The following is a 21916-nucleotide window of genomic DNA, read 5'->3' as shown; positions in this document are numbered from 1 at the left end:
ACTCGTCAGCCAAACCAATTTCGTATTTTGTGACAGGGCATGACCTACACTCTGAGGGCCCTGTCCCAATGTGTTGTGGGTGGATACGGTAGATGTGTAGCTTCATTTAGATGTTCTTTATTTAAACATCTGAACATATTCAGTAAAATAAAGCCACATCCTCCAAACGCACAACATACCAAGTAATGTTACATCCAAATCCATCATATGTATGTATGTATGTATATATGTAATGTATAGCATATATTGTTACTTAGTGTAAACCTTAAGTACTCTGTACATTTTAAGGATTCCAACACACCCTCATTTGGAGCTGGAGTGTTTGTGTTCACAAAGAAAAGCATAATTGTTCTTAATCTTAATGGTAAAGATTTGAATATCATTGTGTATGTGATTTGAAAGGACGGTGGTAGATCAATCACTGTGAAATGTTACCTCTGGCAATCTTCTCCCTTCAGACACTGATTCCCATTTCCGGGGTGAAGTCAGTTGGTGGCAAACCCGGATTAGTCAAAACTTGACGGCATTTTCACAGACTCGCTACCGCAATAGTATGTCTCTTAGATAGGGAACTGTGCTTACTCGAACTGTGATTACTATAACTGTGATGTTGATTTTGATGCGTATATAGATTTTAGTGCTATACTGTATTTATACATTTTAACTATGACTGTCCAAATGATTGTTGAATTCGTGATGAAGACAATGAATATCCTAGTAAGGAGCTAAGTAATAATGCAGAAAATGATGATTTTGACAGAACGTTTGTTTCATAGTTCATTTTTATTTAGATGGTAGACACAACACGAAACCTGCACCTGTATCATATGTAGGTTGAAATAAAATATGGCCTAATGCTATGTGAAAACCTCACAGAGTGAGTCTGACTTTTTGCTGTACTTTGTAGTCAGTCAGGAACAAACTGCGAGTCACTACTTCTAAATCTAGAAAGGTGAAGGACTATGTGGGGCTGTACAGGTGGGGTTGGGACCCCTAGCAGCTTTTTCAGAATCACAGTTGACATTTTGGAGACTTTTGAAAGAGGATAGATAACTCAAGAGGGGGCTGACGTATTCTTATTATTTAGTGGTATCATAAGAGATGAAGCTAGCTAAATTAGTTGATGATAACATAATGAGATACATTTTTTTTCCAAATTGGAACCTGATTTACATAACTGATGAGGAAAACCTATAATTCAGCTGCATTCCATGTTGGGACTTACAGACATGCTAAATATGTAATGGTAGAAGAGAGGACTATCAGGATACCAATCATCAAGAAACCAATTATGCAAATGCATAATTTGCATGATAAATGAGATATTGGTGCAATAATGACTTTAAATGACTAGAGTCACGACTCATGACGTGAGGAAAGCAGGTCAAAGCAAACATTTTAGACATTCACTATGCAAATTATGGTCTTACAAACATAATCAAAGTAGAAATGCTTTAAATACCACTGCGACACTTCTATGAAAGTACAATGTAGTGTATTGGCAAAGGTATGAGGTCTTGGAACTCTAGATCTAGTTTGAACACTTTTTACCTTAAACCTCCCTATTTCGTCTTGCCAGCCCAACTTATCCTTTAGAAGTACACCGTAAACAAGGTTGGATTACATCGGTGTTCATGAGCACCTTTGATATGATGGGTACAATCATATTTAATCTTACTTGTGCCCCTGCAGTGCCCTCAAGGGAAATACATTTATGTTATTGAAAAATCCTAATATCTTGATACGGCGAAACCTGTCTATTGTGAAGTCAATTGGACTTGAAGAACACTGTTACGGTAGAGAGGTGGCAACTATAAACAGAATTCATGACGCTTGTCATGGGAAAAAGAATCTACGAGACCAGTAAAAGAGGCCACAGTGGTTAGGTGGTCCTTATATGCAGAGGTGCTCACTAGTACGTGTAAATGATTGACTTCACAATTATTCACTGGTGCGGGCCGGCCTTCGCTACAGTCTTAAACACAATTCAGAATCAAATCCCTGTCATGGAGGTAATCTTGGCAGCCTTGAACACCACACGACAAGATCATTTCTCAGCAAATCAGGCCGTTCCCTTGGGTTATATGATGGACTGCAGGCTTACGGACAGCATACATAACAATCCATCAACACCAGGGTGGGATAAAACCGGCTGACCGGGCGTTGCTGATATTTATGAGACACTGGGAAATCTTTATGATGATGGCGAATAGTTTATTGATACTAGTAATATGTCTAGTAATATATAAGGTTTAACGATTGTTGGCACGGTGCGATTTTACTGTTTTTCACACACTCAATAACTGCTTTAGGATAAACGCACACTTGGTACAAACTTTTTTTTTTTACACCTAGTGCCCTGCGTGGTACCTAGATGCACGAAATGACAAGCTTCCACAGACTTTGGAACTGCTGACCAAGCATTTCTTTCCCCGAAAAAAGGCAAGAAACACCTACCAGTTAGCAACCTGGTAATACTGTTTTTCTTTAATACAACTTTTACTTCATTGTAAGGCACACTGTACTACCACTGGGAACAAAAAGCTCCATAACGAGCAGTTGTATTAAGATATGCCACCAGTACCGATAAAATATGGGCTGGTAGAATGAAACTGGCAGCTCATTGCATCAGACATCCATATAGCATCTAGGTCAGCCCTTTGGGAACCTACAAAAGGCAGAAGAAGCCAAGGACGACCAAAGGCCAATAAGAGCCAACTCCTACCTGACTCAAGTTTCTAATGGAGGACATGGTGCAGCGGAGGTTGCTAAGCTTCTGGCTTAGTTCGAGTGGGAGCTTGACCAAATTAGTAAGGTAACTTAACTACTACCACTTCATATGAGGCTAATTCCAAAGAGAGCTTCAAAAAGCACTTCGCATTTGAAAGCAAGGGACTTTGAAGAAAACAGAGAAAGAGCCAAAGTTAGAGTATACAACAGTATATTTATTCAAAAGATATCCGTTTCTGATATCAAACACTTTTAAGGCTGAAATTTTATGCTATTTTCGAGGCTTGGACGGATTTCACAGGTTGCTAGATGTCATCACATATTTCCATGTTGGCTAAAATGTTGTTGTACAGTTAAAAGCTCTGTATTTTACTGATAATTTGATACTATAATCCAGTGGTATAGATTGAATCACAATTTCATTCAGTTTCCTGGATGACTAATATTCACAAACATACTATTCAGTAATATAAATTCCTAACAAACATAGAAGACATACATAAAAGAACAAATTGAAATTGTGACCACAAGGGCATCAAACATCGGATTGGAAAGTTCCTATAATTGTCTCACACTTGAGGATCAAACCAGATACAAAAATGGAAGACTACACCTGGAAGTTGAAGGAAATTCCACCGATCGCAAGATTGTTGTCTTCTCTGCACCCCTCCCTTACACATACACATTAGTCAACGCTAAGTCTTGTGCACCTCTGTACTGTGCTGACACCTCCGAGAGAACCTTCTGACGTATCATAGATTTGTACGTACAAGACAAGTAAACCTTTCCTCTATTAGTAGTACAGTGTCACCGTATTTCAAGACTTAGTTATAATCATATCGATTTGCTATGGAAATATCACACACATTATATTTCTCTGCGATGCTTCTATAAGCAGTGTCTCAGCTCCCATCACAGTTGAGAAGGACACAGGAAATGATACCAGCAAAATACTTTTCATAGCTTTTATATCATCCAACAAAATAATATACCTTTTGCATACACACTTCTCCAACTTCTGGCAAGAAGTTACATGGACGGAGTCTCGCCTTCACTCATTGAAACACTGTTATAAGACGCAATATCACCATGACAACAGTTACTCTGAATGATATATACTCTGGGCAGTAATGTGAGACACAACTCATCAGTAAATAGTGACTGTAAGTAAATATACAATAATCAATATACTCTTTCCTTTTGTGTGTTTCTTTTAAGTTACTCTGAATGGTATATTCTCTGAATGTTGATGAACCAGTCATGTGTTCTACAGTAACCGTGAAAACAGTTGCTATGACAACCCAGCGCCACCCCGCCCTGCCCCGCCCCTCCTGCCCCTGTCGCGTGGCTGCGAGCGTTCCCGTGCGAGCGCCTCGCCCATCCGGCGGACGTCGTTGCGCGACATATAGCTATCGTTGTCCTCCTCGTCGCTGCTGTCGTTCACCTCCATGGCAGTCAGCAGGGCGATGCCTGGGGGAAGAGGAAAAATCATCAGGTCCAAAAGGTGTTAATCTTTTCCAGCTCTTGCAACAGCTTTGGGTTTATATATGATTTCATCTCTAACATTATATTTACTTGAGTGTCATCGCCAGCAATCAAATAATGTGTTATGTGTGACAAGAGGCTGTGACCTATGACCTACCATGTCTAAGCTGTGACCTATGACCTACCATACCTGAGCTGTAAATGACCTATGACCTATCATGTCTGAGCTGTAAATGACCTATAACTTACGATGTGAGCTGTAAGTGACCTATGACCTTATGTGCCTTGGCTGTAAATGACCGATAACCTACCATGTCAGAGCTGTAAGTAACATATGACCCATGTTTAAGTGACCTATGACCTACCATGTCTGACCTATAAGTGACCTATGACCTACCAAGTCTGAGCTATAAGTGACCTATGACCCATCTGCAAGTGACCTATCACCTACCGTGTCTGAGCTGCATCAGCCTGTCCATCATGTACTGGCGCTGCTCCATGGCCAGCGGATGCTCGACCCCCATGGCGCCTGCAGCACCCGCAGCAGCAGCCGCAGCAGCAGCAGCCTGCAGGAAAAAACACAGATGCTTGAAGCTATTCTTTGTAGCAAGCTATACCACAAGGAAGAATGGCACTTGTTATCAACACCTTCACAAGTTAGCCTAATATATATAAAGTAAGGTTTCTGTGTGGTTACAAGGCAACCAAAGGCAAGCAACTCTGCAGGAGAACACACATGTTTGAAGCTCTTCTTTGTAGCTAGCTATACCACAAGGCGGAAGAACGGCACTTATTCACAACACCTTTAGAAGTTAGTCCTCCGATACAGTAAGGTTTCTGTGTACCTGTGCCCCTCCAGGAGGGGGTGGGTTCTCCATCATGTCCACCAGCTGACTCAGTCTGCGCTCACACAGCTGAAGCAGCATCAGGATGTACAGGCCTGACTGCATCATGTTTCTCTCAGCCTGCTGTATATGGGATATAATGGACATGTTATCAAACTATCGTGATACTTGATTATGACACATTAACAATTATACATCATGTTTCTCTCAGCCTGCTGTATATTTGATATAGGGAACATGATTGCAAGTACACAATGCACTTGTAGTAGACAGATTCACATTAACAATCACTAACATCAGGATGTTCCTTAAGTGTTGTAACCCAACACACATACTCATATCTAGGTGTGTTATAACACACACAGTACAACACAAAACCTGTCTAAGCCACACAGTTAATACAACACACATGTACAGTACAACATACCTCCAGTCTAAGCCTGGGGTCTGGCCCCCTCAGGTCAGCCCCCACATCTATAGTAACAGCCTTGTGGCACAGTATATAACACACATTACAGTACAACATACCTCCAGTCTAAGCCTGGGGTCTGGCCCCCTAAGGTCAGCCCCCACATCTATAGTGACAGCCTTGTGGCACAGCTCACAGATGCGTGCGTTGTGTCCCTGCCTGTGTCGTGTCTCCATCCACCGCTTCAGACACTCCTTATGGATGTACCTGCAACATGGACGATCAACCATGGAGATCAGCTACAGTAACACTCAAACTCATGAAGTTTGATTTAGAAAAGTGTGCCATATGGGTTTACAGTCTTTGCATTGAGAAAATGATGTCTACTAGTATATAACACACGAAAAATCATTCTCATATATATATGTATAAATCTTAATTGCTCAATAAGAGCAATCCCTGGTTTCTCATTCATTCTTTTTTTAGTGAACCCAGGCTGTGGCCATAGGCCATTTAAACAACTAATTTGAACCAGGAGCTCAACTGTGAGGCTGCTACCAGTTGAGCTACAGGGACTTCCATTAGTACTAGTACCTTCTAAAAGTCAACAGGTTTAAATCGGCCTACCTGAGACTGCCCGCACATCCACACGGCTCGATCAGCTTGTTGTCAACCGTCTCCTCTGTCATCTGACAGATCCTACAGGATGGACCATCATCCTCCTCGTCATCGTTACCATGGCTACTGAGGGAGTGGACTGAGGGGGGTTTGGGAGGGGGGGAAGAGGAACGGGGGGTGGCAGTAGTGACACCTAGGACGGAGCGTGGGGATGGGACAGGCGCTGTAGCAGCAATGACGCTGGTCGAGACTCCATGATTGGCTCTGAAATGGAACAAAAACATGTTAAACTGTACATGTCCAGGTAGAATATGATATGCATAAGACTACTTTTCATTTTCCTTCTAACTTAAGTTGTATGAATATAATACAGAAAAGTTTGTAACATTTTGTATTATCTTTTAAATAGCGCAACAGCATGTATCAGACAAAACCATTCTACAAACCAAACAATCATGACATGGCCATAACTTCAAATTCAAACTCAAAGGCCTCAGGTACAAAGGCTACATAATAAGAACAGTTTTGCCAAATATTTGTGCAAAACATATTATGATTAGAATATAACGACTGTTTAGTCACCTTTCTATAGTTTGTGCATGTGTTGCCTGCACCCCAGCTCCCCCTGCCTCTGCTATAGGTACTGCAGCATTGTCTCTAGCTATTTCCCTTGACTTCACAGGAGTTCTTCTTGACACCACTCCAGAATTTACAGCATTGACACGTTCTGTTAGGGCAGACAACGACCCTTGTGTTACCAGTCTTCTGGGGGACGCACCATTACTAACATTGGGGAGGGACTCAGTGTCCCCTCTTGCTCTAGACACTGCAGTGTTCAAGGAAGCCTGGGCCTGTCTGGAAGATATGGAGTCTGTCTCCAGCATTCTTGACGTGCGTCTTGGAGCCGTGTTTTGGCTCCTGAAGAAGACAGTTCTCTGTGGAGACTGTGGTCTGTCCAGCAGCCTGTCCTCCTCCTGCTGCTGGTCATGGGTGCCCACACCTCTCCTGTTGTCAGACTCGCTTCTCGCATCGCCCTGGGAATCCACGCGCGGTCTTCGTGCAGACGCGTCAGCCGACTCCCGCAGAACTATCGTCCTTCTGGGAGATGTGCTGCTGATCACTCTCTGCGACGCCGTCTCCTGGCTTGTTCCCGCGGGCCTACGAACCGACAGGTTCCTGTTTTCTGACTGGGAGGTTCGGCGCGGTCGGGCCGAATACGGCTCCTCGATTTCCCTCACGCTTGGAGTCCTTCGCTTTGGCCTTGCACCTCTTTCCTCCCACCTGTACTGGGTTCTTCCTGTGTTGGTCGTACTAACGTTAACATTACCGCTGTCTCCATTGTCTGACGGCCTTTCCCGTGGTGTAATACCAGCCGTGTCGAGCGACAGGTTGACTTTAGGTCTCCTGGCCTGCGCCGGCCTGGTGTCACCCTCCTCAGACGCGGCGCGTGCAGGCGGCGGGGGTGGCTGTGGTGGTGGGTGCCAGTTTCGCGCCCTTCTCTGTCGCTCCAGTTCTGACTTTGCACGAGCTTGTTCTTGTCTCCTCATCCTCATCTGTGATAAAAGAAAAGTGATTGTTACAGGCATTGTCATCTGATCAAAGTTCCTGGCATGATAAAGTACAGTGCTGTATTTCATACCCTGCATTAGGCAGATGTATTTACCCTTTTAGTATGACCTCCTAACCAGTTTCATATATGAGTAAATTAATGGTGTTGGCACATGAAGCCAGTCCTATGATTGTATATGTACAAATGCGCTACTAGTACATGTATCATAGTGATTGTCACTGGCATTGTCATCATCAAAGTTGCTGACATGATAGAATAAAATGTCCACTACTCAGTTCTCTGTTTTTACAACAGAAGAGGCCATAAAGATATGACATTCTTTATCAACCAGGGGAGCTAATTGATGCTGAGTCACTCTGATGTAACAACAGGTACAAACAGCTCTTAGTCTTTAAGTTAGATGGTTCAGGGGCTCTTTTAAAGAACATAATTTTTTTCATGTAATTGTTTACAATAAGATCGTTTGATAGACCATTTGCTATTTTTAGTTCCTGCAACTCAATTAAAGGCAAAAGAAAACAAGATAATGACTGCTTGGGGCAATTTGACAAAAAATACTTTCAATCAGCTGATTGTCTCCCTCTGGCTAAAATTCCAGGTTAAATTCTTAGGAAAATTTCATTTCTATGACTTGCCATGTACCAATTGCAAAGAAAGGGATCCAGAGAACAAAATAATGTTTCCTGACAATTATTATTTAATTGATTAAGAAATCTGCCTGTCAATACAACTGGCAACTTTCCCCACATTATGATCAGGAAATGTGTCCTTTCAATCCAGGTGAGCTAACACCTGGGCAGTCGCTAAGTACGTAGGGGGTGTGTACTTTGGCACGTAGCCAAACTACTGGATACTTTCCCTAATAAACCAGTCTGTTTATACTTCAACTGTGTACACATTTAACATTAAGGCTTTGCAGAATTATGCATACATGCTGTACTTCATTATTTGTAGTTGAAAGGCTGTTACCACCATAATATTGATCACTTTTGGTGTATTTTTTCTTTACTCGTACAGAAACATCGGCAGGTGTGCCAATGTTTACCTGGTAATTCGATATGTTTGTTGTCCAGGCAATCCTGGCTCGTTTTCTGAAGGACTTTTCGACTTTTCTCAAACAAGACGAATGTCAAAACCCCAGTTTCAGGTTATCTCTGTTGTATTGTCGGATAAGGCTCCGAAATCAGCTCCATTGTGATCTGTTTCTATGTTGGTAGGGAAGCTTTGCAGGAGAATATGTAACTTAAGCCAGATGTCTACAAAAGGGTTACTAGCTACAATATAGTTCAGGCTAACTGAGACCTAGCAAGTTGCCAGAAACAAGACATTTTTGGCTGTTTCTCTTTTTAACAGCAAGCTGCTACTATATATACTGCTGGAGAGAGCTGCTAGTATTAGTGTGAAGTCATCTGAAGTAGGCCAGGTTACCATGGATACCTGCAGTATCCGCATGGAGCGAGGTTGCGTCATGTGGCCATGATGCAGCAAAATCAGAACTTTTAACATCTCATAACATCCAATAAAAAAACCTTATCATATCAGTTGAAGATATTTTCAGACGTCAGATAGTGAAACTGTATTAAAGAAGATATTTATGTGAACATTGCAAGGTTGCATAAGTTGTTATTTCAGCAATCTAGTATTCAGTGTTGCAGAGAATGCATGCCACTCAACAACAAGCACTTGAGTTCTATCTGCAAGAAAGAGAAAAGGGGAGGGGCGAAGCCTGCGACCTTCCCCGGGCGAAGCAAGGCACAAACAGACGTTAAGAGTTGAGGAAATGGGGTAGATATAAGCTAGAAGGATTGGAGACCACCAAGAGCCCGCGTACCTCCCGTTCCTGCTCCAGTTTCCGCTGTAAGTTGGACATGAACTCCCGGTCCGTGACGCGCACCTCGTCCGAGCCCACAAGCCGCCGCAGCCGGGCCCTGTGCGCCGGAGTAGCCGCCTGCCGCCGGTCCATGGCGCCCTGACAACCCGTGCAGCGAACCTTCAAGACTTCTAGATCGTCTCTATCGTACCATTTTCCGCTCGGATCCAACCAAAGAGGCTTTTCTAGGACATTTCTTCTTGTTTACTCGTATATCGGACCATGGTACTTTTACTAACCCGCGTCCGCCATGATTGTTTGGGACTGTTCCATTGCGGACAGTCATGTGGGGGTGAGTGTCATATTTCTGCCCGAAGATCCATTTTCACTGAACCAAATGCAATCAAATGCTCACAATGATGCGCAATAATTGAAGAATCGACGTAGATAATCAAAACATTTGTGACATCACCCCTCTCCGATTACAAATTGCAGCTGCCGCTATAGCTTCAGTCGTTGCTATGGTAACGAGCCGTACACGAAGTTGAAAGTGTCGCCTGTTGATGTTCTACATCCATGTTCACCGACACAAAAGTACGTCTAAGGTCCAGAATACTAGGCAGAATTACGTTTGGGTCACAAATAGGCATATCTTACAACTCGTGTGAGTATATGATGCTTTATAGCACAGAAATGAGGGTAAAAAGGTAAAGTGAGACGGTCTAGATGAAAATCGCTAACATTTCACAATGGTGTTGAAAACACCTTTGTCACAGTAGTCAAATTAGATTAAAAGTCATTCTGCTCGTGTGACATTTGCCGGCCGTGGAACAAGAGAAGGGACACACTATGACATGGGTTAGCGCCGTAGTGATAAGCTTTTTCACAGCAGGTTGGTTGGCAGTCTATTACTAGTATTATCCCCATCTAAGGTAACGTTGCGTTGAAACATGATCTCAACACGTAAAGTATAAGTTGAAAACATGCAGAGACTCAAATGCAGCGCTGACATCATCATCAGATGTTGACTACGTAGTAACGTTACCTAGGAACCAATGAAGAATAAAGATCGCCTGGTCAATAGGGACCATTATCTCTGTCACCACCAGATGGTCTCCCCATTATTTGGTTTCGGCAGGAGTTTTAGAGGCACCATGTGTGAAAATAAATACATTGTATCAAGTGTCATCGCCGCCGCTTTTTTGGTTGTAGAGGCAGCTATAACTTTTGGGATAACATTTCCTTACCGTGAAAAACAACTTCGCCATCTCGCTAACGGCAGCCGAGAACATCTTGGAAAACCACCTGTCAGTACCCAGCGCCGCCTACTGAGATGTATTAGGACTGCAGGCGTTCATTCAGGACAACTTGAAACGGTGTCTTCTCATGTCATGAGCGTTGTTCCACAAAGTGTAGAAATGCAAATCTTCAAGATATTTCGTCTTTTAGCAACTGCTACATGTACTTACAAAGACATTCTTGCATTTAATTATGACGTCATGTGACAAACTGAACTTAGGCTGGGGCAATGTTACATCATTAAGGGGGTGGATCATGACTTCCTTATGACGTGTGGTGTTGTCAAACAAACAACGCGTGCATGTTAAAAGACAGGTGGTGCACTGTGAGTGTGACACGGAGTCGGCGAGGGGACAGGGAGGCGAGCAGGAGCTTGTGCGGGCACTCGAAACCACCTGCTAGCCTTCCATGGTCGTCCAACGCAAGGCGCGTGCTGAGGGAAGGAGTCTGTGGTCTAGAAACCACTGCTGAACAAAAACCAGCGGCCAAGACGGATTTAAAGACGTTTATTCTGCGGTCGTCTGTGCCATTTAGCGGTATAAGGACTTCATTCTTCCGCGTGTAACATTTGGGACAGCGAGATTTACCCTGGATTTGCTCGTCATTTTCGACGTTCCGCGAAACCAAGGGTTTCAAAAGACGCGTTCCCGAACACCTGTTACGTCGCGATAGAGAAGGTTGGAACGTCGGAACAAACACAACTGTCGCCACCACCGCTGAACTTCAGATAGGTCAGACATCGACGCGACAATAGGCAAGAAGTTATCAGCTTTTTGGTGAACTCTGGGGTCTATTTGTGGACGCCGGGCGTCGTTGTCAGTACAAGGCAGGCACCAAACATTTCGAAGAATTCCGTCACAAGAAATAGAACGTGCCATAGAACTTGGTTACCATCGAACGTCAACTTGGAGACCACTGTAAACAAGAGGAAGCTTCGGGGCGCGGAGTCCATTTTACAGGCGATAGCGGGACAAACTTCAGTTTGTATTAGTCCTGCAGGGCAGAGAAGTCAAAGTTTGGTGACACTAGGCGACGTTAATCGGGTGGGAACGAGCCAGGATGCCGGGGGAACAGTGCAAGCAGCGGCTGCAGCGGCTGATGGGCACCGACGTGGTGAGAATTAACGACCAGAGATACATGGAGAAACTACGGGACAGGATCGTAGCGGAATACGAGGTACGGTATAGGTGTTTATTTTGGGTGGTCACGGCACAGTCACACTCACAGTTGTGAGTTCGTACTTTTTTTTTATTGAAGTATTTTCACAGAAAATTTAAAAACGATTGTCACAAAGAATTTACAACTCCATACTCCAAACTGAATTTTGGAAATATCCAGAACTGTCCGAATAATTAGAAATAAAATGCTCTCCGACCTGAAGTCATAGACTTGTCGTACCACGAATATGACCGGCATTGTAGTGAGGTTTAAGCTAGTGTTTTTGATTGTGTTTGTTGGTGTTTTCGTATCTCCTGTATAATTAGCCGACTAGTGACTGTTACACTTCCAGGAGAGGAGACTACAATACACAGATAACATAAGATTATTGTCAACGTACATATCATGCTGCGATTATCACAAACATAAAATTTCCACCTGTCTTACGGAAATATATCAGTAATCATTGTAATCTCCAAATATTGTGTAGTTCCGGGTTGTTTTGCAGATCTTTTTTGTGGTGTATCATGTACGCGTCTCTGCAGTGATACACGTCAAGGGTTTCTCTATCCCTGTACATCTCATGCAAAACTCCACGAAAACTTACAGAACAAGCCAGACATATACCTCTGCTTGGAGATTACATGCGTGACGCCATGGACGCGTCCGTGTTGGGATGACAAACACTTGACGACAACGTTAGGGAGGAAGTATTTCTAGCTGTGGAGCCAAGGGTTGGTGGGCAAATGTGGCATTTTGAAAAGCTTGTTTATAGATGAAGGTACAAATCAGTCAGGTCGTTAAGTTAGGAGAAACGAACCATTGGGCCTTGGGTTATTTGGTATAGGTGGCATTCAAGAAAGTTAAAACACAGGGCTTATACTTCATAGGGCTTTGCCATAGGTTGGTAGGTAAATTCGGCATCTAAGTAAGCTTCACTTTAATTAAAATGCACATTTATCAGGCTTATACTAAGAGAAACGCTTACAGGGATCTCTGTACCTAATCTGGTTTTAATTGTGACAATATCATTCAACACTGTCACACACGACATACACTTCTGGGTAGACAAAGTGGCATTTTATAACACAAACAGATTTCGATTTGATTTAATGTGTACACTTACCGTGCTCAAACTATAGAAAAACTTTTGCGTGGATCATTTGTGAATGTATTTTGACATAAATCCTGACAATCGCGTCCATGGCATATTTGATCCCTATCAACGGAGGAACTGTAAGTCTTGTGTTGCTTATACCTCTACACAAACTGATCATATATACCACAATACGAGCTCCAAACTGTCAAATATGCCATCAGGCATGTTTGTTTGTAACTAACTAACTGTAGGTACTTGTATATTACTTAGTAATATTTGCGACCCAGGGCCCCAATGTAAAGCAGAGATTACACTACTGAGTTGAGCTACCTTGGTTAAACATGACAGAAATTGATGAATAAATCAGGCGACGGGCCTCAGCCAAAAAGTTAATTAGCACCCAAAAGATGAGAAGTTACCGTCTCACGGAAGCTTTCGTGAATCTATCATACCAAGAAGGTTCTGCCTAATCGAAATTCCTTGATCATAACCAGCTGTTTTGGCAAATAGCTGTAAGATTCCAAAAGTCTGAGACCACAAAATCGATTGTTGAAAATTGGAGTGAGATAACCGGTATCTAAACGTTGCCAGGCTACCAAATACTTCCGGAACTACCGACTGAAATAAACATTCCTCGTCAGGCCTGATTTCCAATCAATATCAGGCCTAGGCATGCTAATATTGTGCTTCCGATCACGCACTGACAAAATGTAGGGTCGCTAGTTAGAAATACTTTTTTTTTTTAAATTCAAATTTCGACAATGTAGAACTGAAATGCATCAGGGCACAGGAATTTAAAAATTCGTAATTTACTCATACGTATATACATTGTATAATTACAAGTTTGTTAAAACTGAACAAAGAAGCACAAAGCGTTCGATCTCAAGAATAGGCTAGGGTCTACTAGTTAGGTTCTATAGTTTTTGCTAGCTAGGGACGGCCGGGTAACCAGAAACAGAACATTTATACATTTTTCCCAGGCCTTACCTCCGATCCGGGAGGGCAACTCGGAGCGATCACACTTTGTGACGTCACTTAGCAACTCAAATACTCGTTATCTGTGAGAATAAACATCTGGTGTACAACATCGAACATCTGTAGTATCCAATTTGGGAGGGTTAATTTGGGGGATTCAATCTCACAAGTTCTTTCAAAAGTTAGAGAGAGGAGATGGGTATGAAGATCGGGAAGTTATGTAAGATGTACAATCAAATTTTCCGAGAACTCAATTATCCCAAATTACATTGTACCAATTTCCAAGCATGACACGGAAGGCAGGAACTATTGTTTCAATTTTGTTTTAAGGATGGAGGCAGCTTAGCCTATCGTTACATTCTCAGACAACTTCCATTCTAGAATACAGAAACGTGTAAAAGTGAACGCTGATATTATAGTAATAGTAATGATAAACTTTATTCCACAACAATTGGCATCTTCTGCTACATATCAACAACCATTATAGAAGAGGTACAAAGTATGGCAACAACAGTAAAAGTAGAACAAGACATAAGTATCGATTAAAACTATTCACTACAACAAAATGCATATGAGACTAATCTACCGTACTATGAAGTATGCTGTTTGGGATGAGAATGTGCTTTTACGATTATAAGTGGAATTTGCAACGTTTTGACTGTCTTAATAAAATGGCCTACATGTACAATGCAGGGGTTGTCATAAGTCAATATATACTTCGATTTGCTATTTGAATCCATTGAGAGAACTGCTGGTATAGAAGATAATACACCTGTTATTGCCATTTTGCTTTCTCGTGGCACCCCTCCCTATTTCCCACCGCCAGGTGTCGTGTTAATCATTTTAACACCCGTCAGTAACGGGATAGACCGGGACAAGAGAGCCATCAGCGGCGGGAGGGAGCGGCTATTGTGTGCGATCATGTCCGTTTGTGCGGCCCTGATTACCCGGTAACTACGGCACAATACTCACAATACCGAGGGTCAGGGGGACAAGGCCATGCCGTGATGGGAGCAGTGTAGGGCTGAGTAGAACGTGCTAACGTTGGGCAGAAGCACACGCAGTTGAAGAGGAAACACACATATCGGTGTAGAGTCTACATAAGATGCTATTGTTCAAATTCGCTGCTGTAATTGCAAGACGTCACAACGATGAGAAACCCTGAACTTTTCAGTGACTGTGCATTTTTTTTTCTTTTTGAAATACTGCGTTAGCCCCTCTATGTGCATGTGACAGCTGTCGACATGTCACGCGGCTGCTGGGTTTACGTTCTGCATTTAAATCCTCCCGATCTTTTAATTTATATCGATAGAGAAAAAAGAGGACAGTATGCGATTTCATTTTACATTCGGCATGATAAGAACATCACTATATCATAAAAAAATCTAAATGATTAACGGTCGCGATTCCACACCGAATAATGATATCATGCCGCCATTGTTCTATGTTGACCTTCTGACCGACTACTCCGTTTAAACATCCCCAACAGTCGCAGCTTTTCAATAATATTTGATAATAAATCACGTTTTATAACGCGCTACTTTGCTCTTTCCCCCCAAGAGCACGCCTGCACTAGAGGCGTACACACATATATGTTGCCGAAAGTCCACACTCACTGACGAACAATCGCAAACTTATTAGACTTTGGCTATTGCTATGTTTGCCATGGTACCGCGGAAGTAGGCATGGTAAAGTTCAAGTATCAAACTTTCAAAGCGTCACTCCAGCACGTGATATTCTATGGCCAATTAAGATGGCCAACGGATAGGTTTTCTACGGCGCGGTCAAATATTCGTCGTAGGTAGTCATTGACTTTAGGAGTTTTAAGCAAAAGGTGTCAGAAAAGTAACACAGGGATAACTGGCTTGTGGCGGCCAAGCGTTCATAGCGACGTCGCTTTTTGATCCTTTGTAGGATTTTCAAGCAGGCTGTGACAGAACGAACCGCCGACAAGGATCTAAAGCTGCCTTTTCGCCTTTTCGTTATAACAAGGCATCTGAAGCTTGCACTACACATGCGCGACTATTCCAGGAATACCCTCAGCTTGCGATCGCACAACAATCATACGACAATCGTACGACAACGGTACGGCAATCGCACGACCAGTGTGATCAGGCCCACACAAAGAAAACGCACACAATATACATGAGTGAAATGACACAAAATACACGCCAAAGACTGCGAGGGTAAGCCCAGGACAAGCCTTTTGAAAAAGGGAGATCAAAGGAAGAAAGCAGCACTAGATATTAAAGACATGAAATGTGAAGCTATTGTCAACCGTAAACTTGATTATTTCAGCTCGTTACGTGTCGATCCTTCCTACAATGGTTGTGTCTTTAGTACTTAACAAAGTTAGGACACTTTTGGTCTTTCAGAACATATAACATTTCACGCGTAGAAAAAATATGCCTTAGCAGAAACGGCAAGGGTCATGTAAACGTGGTGTCATATGAAGTAGGTTGGTTCTACACACTACACTGTAAGCTGTATATTTGCGCCTCTACTCTTAATGTTTGTCCGGTGACTCAAGAGCCAATCAAAGCAAAGGCCCCGAGTTTTAGAGAGGACCTTCTTGATCAGAAAAACTTGGTGTTTAAAACTCGGCTGCTAATGAAAAGAAAACGAGACCGTCAGAAAACCATAATCTCCAAGCAGATCTATCAGTGTCAAGGCAGTATCAAAAGGGCCTTTTGGATACTGGTTTGCCGTTTTGATACTGCCTTGACACCGATAGATCTGCTTGGAGATTAGGAAAACCGCGAGATCTTTTTTTCCAAGATCTGTTTGAAGATAAGATCAGACTCTTTCATCCTGTCCTTCATTCGCCCTCGTCTGTTTCTATAAATGCTGCGAACCTTTTGAAGACGATCTTTTGTCCGGGTCTCCTTGCCTGCTCTTTTGACGCCTTGGTTTGGGTCCGAGATGTTTTTGTTGCCCAAACACGTGAATCAGACCGAATCTGCAGGATCGGGGATTGTTTCGTGAATGGTTGTAAATTGAGATTTAATCTGTCTGTTTGAGAAAGCTCTCCTGCTATATTTACAGTAGTGTCCAGGCACGCGAGGGTAAATATAGTGCTGAGATTGTCCCTACAAAAGAAGACCTTGTTACTGGTCATTATGATCTGTGAGAGAGATATAGCTTAGCTAATCAAAGCTTACAATGTACGCTAGCGTGGACTTTGTATTTCTACTATAGTTTATGCTACATTTGCTAAAAATTCTACTTTATACCTTGCCGTACGCGTCTAGTTGGGATATAAAAGGAAGCAGAGGGAACGAGTAGGAAGATTGTGACCTTTCTCTCATGTGCCCCATTTTCTGTCAGCAAGTCCAATCAACAGGTGTCCGTTCTAAGTATTTGGGGAAAAACTTACGGCAAAACGTCCTCTTCTTTAGTCGTTCAAAAATCAAGACACTGTGACAGAATAGTTCCAATTTGCTTGGTGTATTTTACTAGCGAACTTGAATTTGTTTACGCCTTTAGTTGTGATACAAATGGAAACAGAGGGAACGAGTAGGAAGATTGTGACCTTCCTCTCATCTCATGTGCCCCGTTTTCTGTCAGCCGGTCTAATCAACAGGTGTCAGTTCTAAGTATCTGGGAAAAACTTAATTACGACAAGAACGTCCTTTTGTTGAGCCGTTCAAAAAATGAATAGCTGATGACAGATAAAAAGCATAGTGTACATGTAACAAAAGTAAATTTAATCTTATTCAGGTGACATACGCATTTACGAAAAATATGCAAGGTTCTCCCGTCTCGCCGCCAAAAACTCAAACCTGCTGTGCTAGATCATGGAGCATTCTATATCTATGTGCATTTCAACAACTTTTTTCTGGTGTCACAAGCTGTTTAAGACGACTGGAGTGTTTTAGATTTAGACAGGAAGCTTAGTTTTACTTACAAACTTGACATAATTGTGCCGTTAATGTTGATATTTGGTCCGACAGGTCTTGACTCAGGCCAACCATTCAAACAACGTGGTTATATAAGATTCGACCGGGTCAGTCTTGTCTTTCATCAGCGCGACAGGTGTATAGAATTGTTTTGTCACAAGTCGGTAACTTGTTGAAAGATGTTAATCGTGTGGGTCATACGTAATTTTCACTAGGTATGTCGAGCTCTGTTTAGTTAGGAAAAGTGTGCAATCAGTTGGCCAATTAACTACACACGGGACCAGGTAAAGTTACAAGATATGTCCATTGTACGCTGTGTTAATTGGCCGACTGAAGATCTGTATTTGATAGAAACTTACATTTGATAGTCGAACATGTTTCGAAGTTCGCGGCTAGTCGGGATTCTTTTGCAACTTTTTTTTTCCTCATGTATAGATGGACAGAGCAAGATGCTCACTACTTGAATTTTAAAGTAAAGGTAGTCCCATATATAGCCTTTTTTTATAAGATAGGGGCAGTGGGTTGTTATCCACTGGCACTGTGTCTTGGGCACGGTATTGGAAGGTGGGGCCCATCTCATCCTTACATCGCCTTTTACATCCCCAGCCGAAGTCAGGTACCCATGTTGACACCTGGTGGAATGAAGAAAGTTGTGTAAAGTTTCCTTTTCCTTTTTCAACACCCTTTCCCAAGGGCACAGCACTGTAGGCATGTCAGGGGATTTGAACCCAGGACTTCTGGGTTCTGGGCCAAACACCCTAACCACAACGACGCCACCACTAGGCACTACTAGAGACTCAAACGATGCAAGTCGGAGCTACACAACTGCTTGGAAACTAACGGTTGTTATGACCAAACAGCCTGAATGCAGGGAGCTTGTCGGTCATTGACCGACCTCCTTTGTACGTTATTATGATGTGGACACCGTCCGAAGGACTAATATAGAGAGACGTGTTGCCACAATATTGTAGGGCGTGGGAGAACGAACCGTTGCCATGGGAACGATTATCACAACCTGCTGACTGAGGTGGTAATGCTGCTTGTTGCAGCTCGTCATGGAAGATGGAGTTTGTTGACGTGTAAACACGAGGGGACAGGTGGAATTTGTGCATGAGGAGGTCACTTGAATGGTTACGGAGGCTTGTAGGGGGGTTACAGGAGAACGACTTCAGGAGGTTTCCAAAAAGTGATATGCGAAAGAAATATCACATATCATTCAGAACGACTGAAAAGAAATGTGTAAAATTTACTCTTAGAAGCAGAGGAATGGCTCCGGCTGGTTTTCGGCGTGTTTTTGGCATGACGAAATAAAGAAAACGGGACAGAATAGAAAGCCCGACACAAAGCGCGCCTAGAAACACGTCACAAACCAGCCGAAGCCATTCCCCTGCTTGGAGAGTATGTTAACTTACCGTGCCCGATAAGGGTGTGCGGGAGCGCCTCCTAACGACAAAAAGGTGTAATGACACTCGAGTGCCATGTTCATGATATCACCGTGAAGGATGTTTCATTCTTCCCCATGGCTACAGGCTGAAATCGAGAAGCGGGAGTGTCAGCTTGTCCTGAACGAGAGAAAGCGTGAGCGGTGCCTAGCAGCCCTGACTGATACTGCAGTACATAGATATCTGTTATAACGCTTTTCTCTCCTGTCTTCAGGCTGAAATCGAGAAGCGTGAGTCCCAGCTTGTCCTGAACGAGAGAAAGCGTGAGTGGTGCCTAGCAGCTCCGACTGGTACTGCAATACTTAGACATTCTTAACGCTCTTCTATCTTGTCTTCAGGCTGGACGAGAGAGGCGTGAATCTCAGCTGGTCCTGGACGAGAGAAAGCGGGAGCACCACACTGTACCACACTGACAGCCTCATAATCCTATATTTCTCTCTTCCCTCCAGGCTGAAATCGAGAAGCGTGAGTCTCAGCTGATCCTGAACGAGAGGAAGCATGAGCGGCGCCTAGCAGCTCCGACTGGTACTGCAGCACATAGATATTCTTAACGCTTTTCTCTCTTCCCTCCAGGCTGAAATCGAGAAGCGTGAGTCTCAGCTGATCCTGAACGAGAGGAAGCATGAGCGGCGCCTAGCAGCTCCGACTGGTACTGCAGCACATAGATATTCTTAACGCTTTTCTCTCTTCCCTCCAGGCTGAAATCGAGAAGCGCGAGTCCCAGCTGATCCTGAACGAGAGGAAGCGGGAGCGGCGGCTGGTGCTACAGGGCCTGATGCCGCCCGAGTGCCCGTGTCAGGAGCTGCTCGTGCCCAGCCTCAGGAAAAAGTGCAAGTGTAACTGTAACAAACAGAAGAAGAAACTCAAGAAGGTGAGGGCTCTGCAATTTCAGAAGGAACAAGCCTTCCCGAGTTATGCTGGTCGTTACAAACATCCAAACATCCAAACAAACATACAAACGCTACCCTCTGCATAACTTTCTCAGCGAAGGTGATGACTATCGGCAAACAAGTGTGATTTGTAGTAAATGGCACATGAAAGGAAGAAATAGGAAAGAATGTAGCAGAAGTGACATAAAAGTAAGAATCTGCGCATGCGCTGTATGGGAATATCAAACAGAACAAAATAAAACATCTGATAAGACATATTGATCTCCAAGCAGATGTTGGGGTACAAAATTGTAACGTTTTATGACCCGCCCGCTTTTCTGGCGGGATAATGGCCAGAAAAAGCCAGCCGGTCAGAAAACATTGCAATTTTCTATTCCGATGTCTCTTAGAGATTAAAGACATATAATGGCATTTGCTTTAGCAATGAATCTTTCTTGAAAACGTAGTCTTTGTTCCCGTATGGGTCAAACATCAATGACTGGTGATAATGTATGATCATGGCGTACTGACGGTTATTTTTTCTTCAGAGAAAAACCTCGACTTACACCAGCAGCAGCCATGATGGCAGTTCAACATTAGGTAGGCTGGCTTGAATTGTTCTGTTCTACTCTGAAGCGGCAGCCTTCGGAATAAATAGTGATCTTTAAAATTTGACAAGAACACTAGAAACTCTCTGTAGAAGATAACATTCTCACGTAGAAATACTCAGAGACCAACTAAGGTGCCACGAAATGGAGATAAGACAGCATTTTAATCATCTTTGTGAAACTTGCTTTCACATCAAGCATTAAACAGGCCAAAAGGTAGGAATTTTCTAGCCCGGGTGCCATTGGCATATGGAGCTCCTACACTCGCTTAAATGATTTTTCAGGGTAGCGAATGTAGGAGGAGCCCCAGTAGTAATCGAATTGCACCCAGGCTAGGGATTTTCACATCGTGGAATTGGGATTCGAAACACTAAAACAACCATGTACTGTATCACTCTATCAATTCTTACCGTCTGATTTGTCGTCCTTTTCGCGTCTATATTGGTAGCCCAAATAATGCAAACCCTCTATCTTACAGACCACAGCAGCGTGTCGAGCGTGCGGAGCTACAAGCCCTCCTCCCGGACAGGCCGGAGACCGTCACTGGAGGAGTCCTTCATGAGTCTCATGGTGAACGAGGAGGAGGAAAAAGAAAAGGTGCGCAAAAAAGTCGTCAAGTCAACGTTCTTCCTTCTTGACGCCAATCTCAATAGAATAAGTAACTGTGAAGCTAAATTCCTGAAGTGTAACGTTTGCCTTGGAAGCAGTGTGCATAGTAATCTTGAGAGCCATTCAAATCGGCAGGAACGGCCGATTCCACCAGCATTCGAATTCTCTCTTTGTTGAGATGCTAAATGATGGAAATGCACATCTGAGGGTACAGAAAGCCTCCACCAGGCCTTCGTAAGGGATTATGAATAGTAGAATTCGATAAAAATGGGGGTGAATAATTGGCCAAGAAAGTCAATCTACGGAAAAAGTAATAATTCGCATTGGAACTGCGCTGGCGAGTATTACCCTGTGGTGGCCAAACTCACCTGGCAAATCATTCTCCCTATCGCATCACCTGGTTGGTTGGTTGGTTGGTTGGTTGGTTAGTCTGTTAAAGACTATTCATCCTGGGGAAAATAACGAATAATTCCTGACGCCGTGTCTGTGTC

At 43.1% G+C, this 21916-nt stretch overlaps 2 protein-coding genes across 4 annotated transcripts; one reads left to right on the top strand and one right to left on the bottom strand.

The window, feature by feature from the left end:
- Positions 1-5069: 5069 nt before the first annotated feature.
- Positions 5070-10937, bottom strand: LOC136441780 (E3 ubiquitin-protein ligase MARCHF7-like). Of its 3 annotated transcripts, none has more exons than XM_066438258.1 (5): positions 10715-10937; positions 6670-7640; positions 6097-6351; positions 5488-5736; positions 5070-5183 (listed from the first exon to the last, which is right to left on the bottom strand). In XM_066438258.1, exons 1-4 carry the CDS (start codon positions 10757-10759, stop codon positions 5535-5537), a joined length of 1473 nt encoding a protein of 490 aa, XP_066294355.1. In that variant the 5' UTR covers positions 10760-10937; the 3' UTR covers positions 5070-5183; positions 5488-5534. The 3 variants fall into 3 exon arrangements, with proteins under 3 accessions (XP_066294355.1, XP_066294353.1, XP_066294354.1); XM_066438256.1 differs by lacking the exon at positions 10715-10937 and adding an exon at positions 9489-9808; XM_066438257.1 differs by lacking the exons at positions 5070-5183; positions 10715-10937 and adding exons at positions 5255-5275; positions 9489-9808.
- Positions 10938-11082: 145 nt separating this feature from the next.
- Positions 11083-21663, top strand: LOC136442647 (uncharacterized). Its single transcript, XM_066439592.1, has 5 exons — positions 11083-11942; positions 20037-20210; positions 20757-20808; positions 21295-21413; positions 21640-21663. The coding sequence occupies exons 1-5, from the start codon at positions 11826-11828 to the stop codon at positions 21661-21663; spliced, it is 486 nt and encodes a 161-aa protein (XP_066295689.1). The 5' UTR covers positions 11083-11825.
- The last annotated feature ends 253 nt before the right edge of the window (positions 21664-21916 follow it).

This window comes from Branchiostoma lanceolatum, chromosome 9 (assembly GCF_035083965.1).
Source record: "Branchiostoma lanceolatum isolate klBraLanc5 chromosome 9, klBraLanc5.hap2, whole genome shotgun sequence".
NCBI classification, from domain to species: Eukaryota; Metazoa; Chordata; class Leptocardii; order Amphioxiformes; family Branchiostomatidae; genus Branchiostoma; species Branchiostoma lanceolatum.
The sequence above is the reverse complement of the archived record's forward strand: the minus strand, read 5'-3'. Positions and strand labels throughout refer to the sequence as shown.